Source organism: Geotrypetes seraphini, chromosome 7 (assembly GCF_902459505.1).
Source record: "Geotrypetes seraphini chromosome 7, aGeoSer1.1, whole genome shotgun sequence".
NCBI lineage: Eukaryota > Metazoa > Chordata > Amphibia > Gymnophiona > Dermophiidae > Geotrypetes > Geotrypetes seraphini.
The window spans coordinates 64,795,994-64,810,573 of NC_047090.1; the positions used below are offsets into that span (position 1 = coordinate 64,795,994).

At 45.6% G+C, this 14,580-nt stretch overlaps 1 protein-coding gene across 3 annotated transcripts in view; it reads left to right on the forward strand.

Annotated features, from left to right (window-relative positions):
* ARFGAP3 (ADP ribosylation factor GTPase activating protein 3) overlaps positions 1-14,580 on the forward strand; it is a 325,192-nt gene that overhangs the window by 243,172 nt on the left and 67,440 nt on the right. For 2 of the 3 annotated variants that reach the window (XM_033953136.1, XM_033953137.1), the window contains one exon: positions 6,711-6,831. In XM_033953136.1, the coding sequence (XP_033809027.1) occupies positions 6,711-6,831 (121 nt within the window). The other variant, XM_033953138.1, reaches the window with a different exon arrangement.

Sequence of the window (14,580 nt, forward strand, 5' to 3'; positions counted from 1 at the left end):
AAGTTGACCTTTAACTGGCTATTCTATAAAAATTTCAACTTTTGGACTAATTGGGATAGTTTTTTGTGCTGCCCCTTAGTGAATTATACTTTTTAATAATAGTATAACATCTATTGCTTTGATCCAATCAGCTGGTCCGGTTTTGCCCGGACGGTCTCAGTAGCCCTTCTCCCTTCCTTTTACCTCCCCTACCCCTTCACTGCTCCCCCTGTCCAGCAAAAGCCCTTCTCCCTTCCTTTTACATTCCCTCCCCCCCCGTCTAGCAGCACCTCTTCCCTGCTCCCCCTGTCCAGCAATAGGCCTCCCTTCCAGTTACCTCCCCCCCCTGACAATCAGCACCTCTTCCCTGCTCCCCCTGTCCAGCAGTAGGCCTCCCTTCCTGTTTCTCCCCCCTCTGTCCAGCAGCACCTCTTTCATGCTCTCCCTGTCCAGCAACACCCCTTACCTGCTCCCCCTGTCCAGCATCTGACTTCCGTTCCTAAATTGTAAACACAGAAAGTCCCTTTCCCTATTCATTCACACATATGTTGAATCTGGAGTTTGTTGGCTTTCTCCTGGGTGCTAAAGGGGCTGGGACTCCAAAAGGTCATCTTGTGGAGATTTCTGCCTTTCTCCTGCGTGCTGAAGGAGCTAGGACTCAGAAGGATCATCTCTCCGATGCTGCCTGCACCGCTGCCAACCGCTTCAAGGCACCGCAGCCTGCACATGGTGACATCCACCACGCACGCCTCAAGTCGCCCTGGTACTGGCCCATTCCTGGCATCACTAGCACTGCCGCCATCCATGCTGGGTGGGAAGGTGGACTCCATGAGAGGCCCGTGGGGCCGAAACCGGTCAGCGTGGCTGGGGCTCGGTTTCTAGCGCATATGCACACTCCTGCCTGCCACGGACATACGGAACATGCAGGCAGGAGTGTGCATGCGCTGCTTAGGGTTTTATTATAAGAGATAATAGTATAACATCTATTGCTTTGATCTAATCAGCTGGTCCGGTTTTGCCTGGATGTGACGTTAGGGGAGATTTTGCATTTCAGTGCTTTGTAGGAAAGCCGTGGCCATCTTTGGATGCCGGTGGCACTATGTGATAAGACTAAGACCCTCTTTTACAAAGCCGCACTAGCAGCTACGCTGTGCTAACGGCCCCGAAGCCCATAGAGATTTAAAGGGCTTCAGGGCTGTTGCCTTGCGGCAGTCGCTAACACGGCTTTGTAAAAGAGGCCGTAAGTTAAATTAAGGTAAGGTTTAACTTCTGCTGTTAGATTTTAAATGTAGTGCAAACGATACTGTTAGGTAAACTAATTGCGAGTTTCTTTTCATTTTTAGTTTCCACGACCTTGATAAAGATATGCGAAACGCATTGATAAAGGGGAGGATCACTGAAAAATTGTAAAGCTAAGTTATTTGTAAAGTATTTAAGTATTTATAAATTATTGAAATCATGAAATAAGAAAATGAGAGTATAACATATAAAATCAGAAGCATTAAATATAAATACAGCTTTTGTCAGACTGGGAAGAATGTGGAATTGAAACCTCACTGAGTTACTACACTCGAGGGGTTGGTCTGATATCCCACAGGCATTAGCTTGCTGAATTTGCAATGACACTGAAAAACCTGTATTGTGTAGAGAAGAAGCAGATTCTGGTCTGCAGCTAACAGGCCGATCCCTGGTGGAACCTGTTGGCCAGCCTGCATTTGTGACTTTGGAGCTCAGGGCCATTCCTGCTTTTTCCTCACGTTCGGTTTAGCAGAGGTTCGAGTGCAGGCTGTTAGGCATCCTTTGGAGGCTCAGCAGTGTCTCGCAGGGTGACGGCTGCCTTTTCACCTCCACTTGTCCCTTAGCATGTCCGTTGGTCTACGGGAATGGAGGTACAGTCAGGCACCGTGTCTGATAGGTAGCCCGAAGATTAACACTGCAGAGGCATTCTCAGCATGAGGCAGTGATTTCTTCTACTCCAGCTACTATAAGAGAGCTGAGGCAGGCTACAGCACATTTTCAGCACAGGTCACAGTGAATAGGGCTGAGGGGGGGAGGGGTCTAAATTTTGCTATTTTGAGGGTTTCTGCATGTTCCCCCTGTGTTCCTCACCTGAAAAATCCTAAAAATGGCATTTTTGTATTTTTCTAAGTGTGGAAAAAATTGTTTCCTTGGCACAAATTTCTGATTGGCAACCATCTTGGATTTTTAGCAATCTTTTTTTTTAAAGATTCCTGCTCTCCCAAATATGCAATTTTTGCCTCAGAACTTGTTGGGATGGAGTCCTTGGGTCCTCCTACTGTGGATTCTTGCCAGAAATGCACAAGTTTAGAGCTACAGGAGCATCCTTGTTGTGCAGCTGGGAGTGGTGACAGCAAAAGCTTAGCCTCTCCTCTAACTGAGCAGGTGTTCAAACGCTCAGCTAGTCCTTTGGGATGACCTTCTTTATTTTCAGGGCTTGGCATGGCTGAAAGTTCAGTGCACAAGGCTACGGACCTGCCGCAGTCCAAGAAGCACAAAGTGAAATCTTCACAGGGTGATTTTACGCCCCAGGGTCCAAAGGCCTTTGCAGACTTTATGGACTATTTGTGGAATACGTTTCTGAATAGCCATGCTTCCCCTACGCAATCCCGCTCCAACTCAAATTTGTCTCAAAGGCTTTGCCTCTTTAGGTACGTCCTCAGTCTGCCACTGTTCCTGAGTTTGCTGACCCTGGTCTGGATGATACGTCTGAGGATGATCGGCTTGAGGACCTTTGTTTTCCGAGGTCTTTCCTTCCCCATGGCGGGGGACTCGGGGACAGTATACTAGATCTTCAGATCCTTCTCTGGCTTTAGATTCTGGGGATAATTCCAGGGTTCTCCTTTGTTTCAGTCTGCTGTCTTGCCTGATCTCATTTATAGACTGTAGGAGTTGAATTTGGTCACTTAGCCAGCTCCTTCTACCTTTTCCTTTCTTCTTTGCGGAGTATGAGCTCATTCTTCTGCTTTTCCCTGGCATCCTGTTCTGTGCATTCTGATCTCAGAGCAATTGGATTCTCTGGAACACATTCTCAAAGAGGCAAGGGCTATGTCCCATTTCTACCCTATGCAGCAGGAGTGCCGGCAACTTCTTGGTCAGTCTAAAGTAGATTCTCTGGTTGTGCAGGTGACTAAGTGCACCTCCCTTCCCAGTGAGGGTAGTGAGGTGCTCAAGGACATGGCAGGACCGCCGTGTGGATGTGCTTTTTAGGAGCCTCTTTGAGGGAGCAGCTTTGGTAGTCAAAGCTGCTTCAGCAGCATCCTTTGTCATACGCGCTTGTTTGTCCAGACTGGGTTCTCTGGAGAGTGAGGCTGTAGAACCCCCCCTCCTCAGCTTCTTTTGGCTGGAGTGGATTGTTGCTGATACCCTGAATAACCTTATGCGGGTCCTGGGTAGGCTGTCAGTGTATTTGATATCTGCTCACAGAATGCTTTTGATTAAACAGTGAGCCGGTGGTTCCACCTCTAAGGCTTCCTTTTGAGGGGCAATTGTTTTTTGGCAGGGGCTTGAATGATCTCATCAATTCTGTAGTGGACCATCACCCTCTGACTCTGCCTGTCAGTAGACCCAGAACCTCTAGAGGTTCGGGGCACTCTAAATTTCGTGGTTCCAAGTGTTCCCACCCATATTTAAGTTCTACGTCTTAGAGATTTTCCCAGGGCTACAAGCAGAGGTTCTTGGACTCCAGATTTCCGCCTCCCATTTGGATTCTTTTGCCCAGAAAAAAAATCCAAAAAAGGCACACAGCTGCCAGACCGAGGGAGATATTTCTATATATCAGGGGCAGACTTTCATCTCATCTGGTGGATTCTGGACATTATTTGGTCCAGCTGCAAGCTAGACTAGTTTGTGGACTCTCTCGTGGGGTACCCAGACAAGGCGGTCAAAGTGGGAACTACTGTCCAAAATTGTTGGCTATTCAGGCCATGGAACTGGTGCCACCCAAAGTCTTAGGCCTGGGCAGCTACTCCATGTTTTTTTATCAAGCCAAAGGAAGACTCCAGGTGACTGGAGTCCTTTCCTGGATCTTGACACATGTAAGTGCAACACTCAAAGAACTTCACTTTCACATGGTGACAGTGCAGTCTGTCATAGCGGCAGTGGCCCCGGTCGAGTTCTTTGCCTCTCTGCCTCTCACAGATTTACATATTCTCCTTTATCAGGAGCACAAGATGCATTACCAGTTTTCGGCTCTGCCTTTTGGCTTGCCTACGGCCTTCTCCGCAGTAATTGTGGTCGTGCCAGTTCACTTGAGGAAGATGGTGCTGCAGGTGCATCCATACTTGGACGATTGGTTGCTAAGAGCCCCCTTGTTGGATCAGGTGATTCGGGTCTTGGAAGGCCTGGGTTGCATTATGTTTTACAGGAAAAGCACTTTGACCCTGATGCAGTCCCTAGACTAACGAGGGGTCTTGTTCGACACAGCAGTTGGTTGAGTTTATTTTCCAGAGGCATTCAGACAGAAGCTGTGCTGTTAGATTCTTGCCTTCTGGGCAAAGCAGCTCCATCTGTGTGGGACTATCTCCAGGTCCTGAGGTTCATGGCAGTTTATGTGTCCTTTGCCGCATGTGTGGCTCTCATGCTGGGCTCCACTGATGGCAGCGTTGCAAGCAGTTCTTCGTTGGACTCTGAAGGCCTGGGCCAGCTTGAATTGATGACTCCTTCCATAGTCCCTCTCAAGTAGCATGCAACTCCGGATTGCGTCTGAGGTGGTTGTGACAACAGATGCCATGGCAACCATTGTCCCATACAAAGGCGATGGTCAATCAACCACTTGGAGCTGTGGGCTATTCACTTGGCTCTGGTGAAATTGCATACGACTCTGGAAGACCCAGTGGTCTGATTCTTCCACGACAGTATGACAGTGGTGGCATTTGTCACTCACCAGAGAGGACGCAAGAGTGCTTCTCTGGCTAAGGAAGCTCTTTCTCTGGGCAGAGCGTCATCTTGAGGGCCTTTCAGCAGCGCATGTGGTGGAAGTCAATAATGTTCAAGCAGTCTTCATTAACAGACAGTCCTTGGATCCGGGCGAGTGGGCGTTGACTTCGGCAGTGTTTCAAGCCATTTTGCAGCACTGAGGTCAGTCTCACTTTGACCTAATAGCAGCAGCAAAGCGCTTGAAAGCCGTCCAATTCTTCAGTTGAAGATTCAAGCCTGTAAACGAGGACCTAGACCCTCTGGTACAGCTATGGCCGCAGGAAGTTCTGCTGTATGTGTTTCCTCCCTGGCCCTTGATAGGTTGGGTCCTTCGCTGAATTGCAACTCTTCAGGGAAGGGTCGTTCTGATGACTCCAGATAGGCCTCGCTGTCCATGGTATGCAGTTCTGATGCATCTTTGTGTAGGTCGAGGCCTTCGGTTATGGGCTATTCCAAACCTCTTCTCTCAAAGTCCAGTCTGAAGGGTCCCATTTTGTCAGCCTACTTTCTTTGTGGTAAACAGTCTCTTCTTTCTGTTAAGGTACATTCTACTAGGGGTATGGCCTCCTCATGGGCCGAGACTAGGGTGATCTCACCTGAGGAGATTTGTAGGGCAGCTACTTGGTTCACTCTGCACACGTTTGCCAGATTTTACAGAGTAGGTGTGGCTGCAAGACAGGAATCTGCTTTTGGGTCCTCAGTCTTGAGGGTCAGTGCAGTGAGCCCGCCCTAGATTTTTGGGACTGCTTTTATACGTCCTACATGTTTCACCTATTGCACTGGAAAAAGAGATTATGTCCTTACCTTGATAATATCTTTTCCAGTAGATAAGTGAAACATTCTAGATTCCGCCCTGTCCTTCCTGTGCCTGCCTACTGTCTCATTTGGTTTATGCTTCTCTAAGTTTGTTTCTTGGATGCCAGTCAGCCCTGTTGGGTCTTGCAGAATTCTGTAAATATGTTCACAGTGCATGCCGAGGTACTTCCTGAGCTCCTTTGATGCTGTGGTTGACTGTTGGCTGTATGTTGTTCTAATGTTCCTTTTTAAGCAGTATATCATATACTGTGATTGTCTTGGTTAGTTTCACATTAAGGACTAACACTCTATGATATAGTAGATATTCTTCAACTATGGTGCACACTCTCAAAGTAATTATAGTAAACACTCATGTCATAGTTATAGCTAGATTGTATGGACCTTCAGACCACCATCAGGGTATAAACCACCGATTGTTTTTACTCTTCGTCGGTCCAACCTTTATTATTATTAATTTTTGTCAAAGTTTTTAACTGAATTTTTCTTAAAACAATCAGACTATCACTTAGCTTTAGCTTATAGTGATAAAGTCTGGTCTTCACCTCTCCTGACATGCATGTTTCACACTAGAAAACTTTCTTCAGGGTCGAGGGAAACGACATAACAAATGCTTTTTAAGCAGAGCATTTGCTTCTTGGGAATGTTCCCATTGGTAACCCTACTTCACATTCTGTGTTGGAGCTCTTGGTGCTTGAGTGCTAACTGCAGGTGGTGCTAGAGCTCCCAATGAAGTAGAGGAGAGTCACAGAAAAAATCTGGAGTGGATTCCTTCTGCATTTGGCACACGGCCATTGGGAGATAACCCACATGTCTACTGAAAAAAATATTATCAAGGTAAGGACATAATCTCTTTTTGTCAGCTACCCAAGACTTGCAGGAGCTGTGTATATAATTTTGTATGCATAGACTTTCATTCAGAAAATAAACCCTTCCTAAGTCCTAGTCTCATAGTGTTCATGCTAGTCCTTTTATAATTTCAGACCTGCTGCTCGTCGTAAACATGAATATGAACTCGCAACTACTGATGATGCTCAAAAGAAGTTTGGCAATGCAAAAGCCATTTCTTCAGATATGTATTTTGGTAAACAGGATAATGCAGAAGTAAGTATTTCAGCATTCTTTAATAGAAATCTCATGTTTTAGTAGTATCTTCCATCCATAAAGAATTCCAATGAAATTTGAATTTTGTTTGGCTATACATGAACATTTGGTGCAACCTCATCTGGAGTATTACGTTCAATTCTGGTCTCCTTATCTCAAGAAAGATATAGCGGCACTAGAAAAGGTTCAAAGAAGAGTGAGCAAGATGATGATGGGGATGGAACTCCTCTTGTATAAGGAAAGACTAAAAAGGTTAGGGATCTTCAGCTTGGAAAAGAGACAGCTGAGTGGAGATATGATTGAAGTCTACAAAATCCTGAGTGGAGTAGAATGGGTATAAGTGGATTGATTTTTCACTCTGTCAAAAATTACAAAGACTAGGTAACACTTGATGAAGTTACAGGGAAATACTTTTAAAACCAACAGGAGGAACTGTTTTTTTTCATTCATAGAATATTTAAGCTCTGGAATGCATTGCCAGAGGTTGTGGTAGGGGTGGATAGTGTATCTGGTTTTAAGAAAGGTCTGGACAGTTTCCTGGAGGAAAAGTCCATAGTCTGTTATTCAGAAAGAAACATGGGGGAAGCCACAGCTTGCCCTGGATCGGTAGCATGGAATGTTTCTACTCCTTGGGTTTTGTCCAGGAACTAGTGACCTGGATTGGCCACTGTGAGAATGGGCTACTGGGCTTGATGGACCATTGATCTGACCCAGTAAGGCTATTCTTATGTTCTTATGAAGGAGAAAAGTAAAGGTGTGAGAGAAAAAATTATTAATGCTGCTTATTTTGTCTACACACAGACTCACAGATAGATGATGTCATCTAGTGCCAACAAAGAGAACATTTTACTCCTGTGTCTCTGTGCAAAATTCTGCAGAGAGACCAGAAAGCAACTGGTGATTCACTTGGTTTTATCCCTTCCCTCATGGCACACACTCTAAACTTAGCTCCTCTTTCCCCAGTTCTGCCTCTCCCATAGGACCTCCCTGCAGCACAAACTTTCTAATACACTTCCCCCTCCAGATTCGCAGTTTCCGTATCTACGGATTCAATTATTCGCAATTTTAAAACAAAAAATGCTTTTTCGTGATATTTTAAGCCTTGTAAGCCCCCCCTTAAGCCTTACTTGATGGTCTAGCGCAGGGGTGCCCACATTTTTTGGGCTTGCGAGCTACTTTTAAAATGACCAAGTCAAAATGATCTACCAATAATGAAACTTTAAAAAAAACAAACCACAAAGCATACTGAAAGGCAGAGAAAATATTAATTATCATTCATATTCCGGGGTTTTTTCAAAGAGGTCACAGCAGAAGACTCTATGCAATGTCACCTCAGTAACAACCATACAAAAATAGACAAATATACCCCTTCCCTTTTTACTAAACCGCGATAGCAGTTTTTAGCACAGGGAGTTGCGCTGAATGCCCCGCGCTGCTCTCAATGCTCATAGGCTCCCTGCGCTATAAAACGCTATTGTGGTTTAGTAAAAGTGAGCCATAGTGCAAAATATAGACAGCAGATATAAATTCTCAAAACGGACACATTTTGATCACTAAATTAAAAATAAAATCATTTTTCCTACCTTTGTTGTTTGGTGATTTCATGAGTCTCTGGTTGCACTTTCTTCTTCTGACTGTGCATCCAATCTTTCTTCCCTTCTTTCAGCCTCCTGTATGTTTCTTCTTCTCCAGACCTCATTGTCTCCCCCAACTTTTTCTTTCTGTTTCCTTGCCTCCCTTTCTTTCCGTCTCCCTGTTCCCCCTTCTTTCTGTCTCCCTGCCTGCCCCCTTTCTTTCTTTCTCCCTCCCCTCCCCCCAAGCCACTCTGTTTGCCGCCGCCACCATCGGGGAACAGCCCCAAGCTCTCCCTGCAGAAGCATTGTGCTGACCAGCATTCCGCTCCCCAATGTCAATTCTGACGTAGTAGAGGAAGTTCTGGGCCAACTAGGCATTTCTCCCCATTCCATCCAGCCTGAGCCCCATCTCTCCTTGATCCAGCATTTCCCTTATGTGTCTGTCAGAATTACCATTCCACCTATTTTCCAGCATCACCCTTCTTTGTGTCCATCTCATCTATATCCCTATCTCACCACTTTTTCAGAATCTTCATTTGTCTCTGTCCTTGTCTTTACCCCATGTTCACCATTTGCCCTTTCAATGTCTTTATCCCCCCCCCCCTTTTTCAGCATAACTTCTATGTCTCTATTTTACCTCCTCTTCATGTCCCCTCTGTATCTCTATCCTTATTCAGTAGGTCCTGCTTACCCTTTCTCTTCTTTGTGTCACTATCTCTATTTTCAGCTTTCCACCCTTTTCTTATAGCCAGAATTTTTCCACCCTCCCTCTACTCCGGCCCAGCCCGGTATGAAATATTTCCTTTTGTTTCCCTCCCCTCTCTCTTTCTCTCTCTCGTTCTCCTCCCTCACCCACGAGTCCTGCATCTGGCCTTCTCCCTTCCACCTGCATCCAGCCACACACCCTGCCCTGCGGCCCTCTTCAGCAACTCGTCAGCAACGGTGATCAAGACAGGCTGCCGACATTGAGGCCTTCCCTCTGCGAGTCCCACTTTTGTAGTAAAAGGAAGTTGAAACAAGCGGGACTTGCAGAGGGTAGGCCCCGACGTCAGGAGCTTGTGTCGATCGCTGCTGCTGAGTTGCCGAAGAGAGCCGCGGAGCAGGGGGTGTGGCCGGATGCAAGTAGAAGGGAGAGGGCCAGATAGGAAGGCTGTAGAAGCTCCGGAGCATGACACCGACCCCAGCCAGGATGATTTCTTTTTCAGGCTGCTGCCGCTGCCACCCCCTCCAAACGACAAAAAACAGACTAAACTGGATGCCCGGCGGCGTCCCCTTTGACGTCCAGGAGAGGAAGGCTGATCGGCCGGTAGATCGGGATGGCGACACTAATCTATCACGGGATGGGCTCCGCGATCGACTCATGTTGCCTTCCCGATCTACTGGTCGATCGCGATCGACGTATTGGGCACCTCTGGTTTAGTGGGTTTTCAGGGCAGGAGCAATCTTCCCACATTCCTGATCCATGCAGATCGCTCACAGGAAATGGCTGCCTTGAGCTCCCGTAGTCTCTCGAGCCATTTCCTGGGAACGATCAGCACGGGGCAGGAGCATGGGAAGATCGCTCTTGCCTGAAAACCCGCTAGACCACCAGGTAAGGCTTAAGAGGGGGGTGCTTTCAAGGCTTAAAATAGCCAGGGGAAGTGGTGGTTAGGGGCAGAACTGGCCCGAATATTATTTGCGGTTTTTTAATATTTGCGGGCCGTCTCTGCTCCTAACCACCACGAATACGGAGGGGGAAGTGTAGCTTGCTTTATCCCCAGAGACTAATCTGGGTCAGACCAGTGGTCCATCGAGCCTAGTATCCTGCTTCCAACAGTGGCCAATCCAGGTCACAAGTGGTAGAAATACAAATAGCAGCAACATTCCATGCTTCCAATTCGAGGGCAAGCAGTGGCCTCCTCTCCATGTCTGTATTATTTGAGTGCAAATATTTTTCTTCCTAATTGTTTTAAAAGTAGTTCAGTGTAATTTCATTGAGTGTCTTGTACATTTTTTTTTAAGAATAAAAAATTGATGCTGTTTATATTCTTTTTTGTATTTTGTTAATATATACCAATAAAAATTTTTGAACAACAAAAAAAATTTGATTCACTTTTTCCATTCTACACCACTCAGGATTTTAAGGACCTCAGCCACATCCTCTCTCAGCCATCTCTTTTACTTACTGAAGAGCTCTTAACATTTTTTAGCCTTTCCTCATATGAGAGAAGCTCCATCTCTTTTATAATTTCAGTCACCACTTTTTTAACCTTTTCTAATTCCGCTATATCACTTTTGAGATACAACAACCAGAACTGAACATAGTATTCAAGGTGAGGTTGCACCATGTAGCGATACAGAGGCATTATAATAATCTTGGTCTTATTCGCCATCCTTTTCCTAATATTTCCTAGCATTCTGTTTGCTTTTTAGGCTGCTGTACACTGGGCTAAAGATTTCAGCATACTGTCTACAATGACACCTAGATCTTTTTTGGGGGTTCTGACTAATAAGGTGGACCCTAACAGTAGGAACTATGATTTGGATTACTCTTCCCAATGTGCATCACTTTGCATTTGTCCACATTAAATTTCATCTATCATTTGGATGCCCAGCATTCCAGTTCCCCAAGGTTTCCTGCAATAGTTTTGTGTCATCTGCAAATTTAATCACCTCACATATCACCCCGATTTCCAGATCTTTTATAAATATGTTAAATATGTTGTGTTAGTGATTTGTTTTCATAATGATTCATAATGTCTGTGTTGTTAACCTTATTAATCTTATGTAAGCCTCAATGATTCCCAGTTGACATTGCTTCGAATCCAATCATATCTCAAGCAAGTTTAAAATGATTAAATTTCATTCAAAAATTTATAACATCAAAATGGTGTCAAATCTCAGCCCCTAATAATTCATGAAAAAGTCAATATTTCACTTTTTATGAAAAACTGCATAAGAAATAAACCAATATCTGAAGGTAGCAAATTTCACACCTCCACTATACAATAGTAATAAGATGTTCTAGTGCAATGTGTATAGTGGTCCTGAAACGATAAGAGTTCTGTATCTTAACTGGCAAGTTGCTTGCAGAAAACTGTCAGTCTTGTTGTCAACTCCACCTCCTTCCCAAGGAGCTGCTCCTGCTCCCCTTCGCTATTTGTTTTCTGCAAGCAAGTTGCTCAGAAGTGCTTCTGATTTGATCTGCAGTTTTATTATTTTGGAGTATTTTTTTCAGTGTTCATTTGGAGGCTCCAATGCCCAGAAGTTCCTAGTTGTTGGGACCTCTGCCTGGGAGAAGCCGCAGACCCGTTTGGCAGAGGTCTTCTGCTAGCAGGATCAACCTTTGGGGACAATTAGCTAGCTAGCTTGTTTTTATATTTTTTTGAGCTTAGGGATTTACTCAGGAGCTTGAACGCAGACTGTTTGGCTCTTCCTGGTTTGGCTGTGTGGCCCTCCCCCCCTTCATGGTGAGGTTTTTCAGGAATTGAGGCTAAATCTGAACTCAATCCAACTGACAGCCAGAAGACCAGGTTCGTCCAGCAAATCTGTGAGGCAGAATCCTTCTCTGTTTGTTCCAGCTGACATGCACAGTGAGTAAGTCTGTTAAAATCTATGGGGAAAATTGGGGGGGAGGTGTCTCCAAAACTCAATTTTGAAGGTTTCTGCAGCAAGAGCCTAGGTCCTTCACCTCTAAAACTCCTTTCCCTCCATTTTGTGACTTTCAAGGAAGACTCCATAGGCCATTTTTTTCTGAAGCCTCCATCTGCCACAAAAACTCTCAATTTTGTTTAAAATTGACAGGGATGGACTCCTCAGGCTTTCTTACCCCTGTATCATGCCAGGTTTCCTCTGGATGGCCTACTGAGAAGCTTCCATGTCCCCATATGATGGAACACATGGGGGAGGGGTGTGTGCCATGGGCTCAGCCTCCTTTGAGGATCTGCAGGAGGTGCGTTCCCAGGGGGAAAGACCCTTTCCAGACCCCCTCCAAAGGTGGTTTGGCCAAATGCAGTCACATGGGTGCTGCAGAGTCCAGGAGGACCAGCTAGCAGTCCCAGTTACAAGGTCTCACTCTGGATTTTGTAAGCCTTATATGGATGATTTGTATGTTGTAGATTGGAGGAATTTTCTATCTTTAGCCACTCACCTGTGGAGTTCTGTGCTCGGTAGTGAATTATAATCTCCAAATCATAATATTTTTGTTTTTGATTTGTTTAGTTTGAGGAAGTTATTCATCGTCTGTGTACTTAGGTCATCAATAGTGGTTTTCAGGTAACTTAGGGTGCTAGTGAAGGGACTCTTTGGCTGTACAGAGAATGAAGATGATATCTACATAAGAGAAGATGTGAGCTTGATTGAAAGAAGGTTATTTCCCAATGCTTTTAGAAAGATGTTGAATAGCACAGGTGATATTGGTGAGGCTTGTGGGACACCACAGTTGGCCTTCCATGGTTGGGATCTTTTGTCTTCCTTCCAGATTTCATATGTTCTATTTATTAAGAACTACGTAAACCATTGTAGCACATGCCTTGTACCCCTAGGACATTTAATTTGAGGAGTAAGAGAGAGTGATCTACTTCAGTGTTCTTCAACCGCCGGTCCACAGAAATTTTCTGCCAGTCTACGGGGCCGCACTTCCATCGAGCCCAAGAGATTGTTCTGTAGCCGCCAGTCCTCGGTGCAATCAGTGCGGCGTCTTTGGGCCAGCTCCCTGAGTGCTGTAGTACACAAAGCCATGGGAAAAGGCTCCTGCCTGTGCCTGACCCGGAAGCCTTCTCTCAACATCGCAACGTCAGAGGGAAGGCTTCCAGATGAGGCGTGGGACGCGCTTTTCCCACAGCTTTGTGCATTGCAGCACTCAGGGAGTCGGCCCAAAGACCCTGCATTGATTGCATATTGGACCGGCCTGAAGATAACACCGGGGGGCAAGCCAGAAGGAAAAGCACTTGGAGGGAGAGAGACAATAACGGTAGGAGAAATGCTTTTATTTTTTTATTCAGTGACTAATCTTTAAGCCCATTACATTAACAGGTGCTAGAATAGATGTCTGTCTTTCTGTGTTTCTTTATCTCTCTCTCCTTGGCCGCTGTCTGTGTCCTTTTGTCTTCCCCCCATCCCGAGCAAAGCTGTCTGCCCCAGCACACAATTTCCCCCAAATCAGCCCCCTTTCCCTCTCCTTAACTGTCTCTTCATGGCCCTCTTCTGTCTCCCCCCCCCCCCCAGAGCAAAGCTATTTGCCCCAAGCCACCCCTCCCCCCAAAGCAGCCACCTTTCCCTCTCCCTGTCTCTCCATGGCCCCTTCTGTCTTCCCCCCAGAGCAAAGCTGTTTGCCCCAAGCACACCCCTCCCCCCAAAGCAGCCCCCTTTCCTTCTCCCTGTCAGGGAGAGAGCTTGCCTGCGCTTCCTCGCAGCAGCAATTGGTGAGTGAGGGCGGGAGGAGGAGAGTGGCTAGAATGTTCCCTGCCGCCGGGTTCTAAAATGGAACACGGCCACGGATCACACACCACAGCGACAGGGTTCACGCTGTTTTAACAGCACATGCGCCGGTAAGCTTTTATTATATAGGATTTTACATCTGCCCTTATTGTCTGTCCTAACTATCTGTTCGGGAAGAAATGCATTTGTTTGTTTTTCTCTGGGGGTTGTACTGCTTGCAGAGGCTTGCATCTTAGGGTTTGTTTGTGAATATTAGTACTTTTAGTTTTTGGTCCTACATTTGCATGGGGCTGTTTTCTGGTATGAATGAATGTTGAAAAGCATACAGTGTGCTTTGTGTATTTTAATTTTGTGGTTAACCATTATGTGTTGTTAATACAATTATATTGTATGTGTGTATATATGAAAAATGGATGGAAAAAATGGTGTTACAATTAGTACTATTATGGGGGCAAGGTCTGGGGCGGAGATTGGGTGGAGATGGGCACGACTTAGCCCAGTGTTCTTCAACTGCCAGTCCGTGGACCGGTGCTGGTCCACAAAATAATTATTTTATTTCTGCCGGTCCATAGGTGTCAAAAGGTTGAACACTGATCTACTTCATCAAATGTTGCAGAGATATCAAATGCCTCTGCTGAGTTGATTTCTTATTTTGGATATTAGTTCGAGTAACAGGGATTCGGTGCTGTGCCTTGATCTGAAGCCATATTGCATTTTGTGAAATCCATCTGTTTGGTCTATGAAGTTAGCTAGTGCT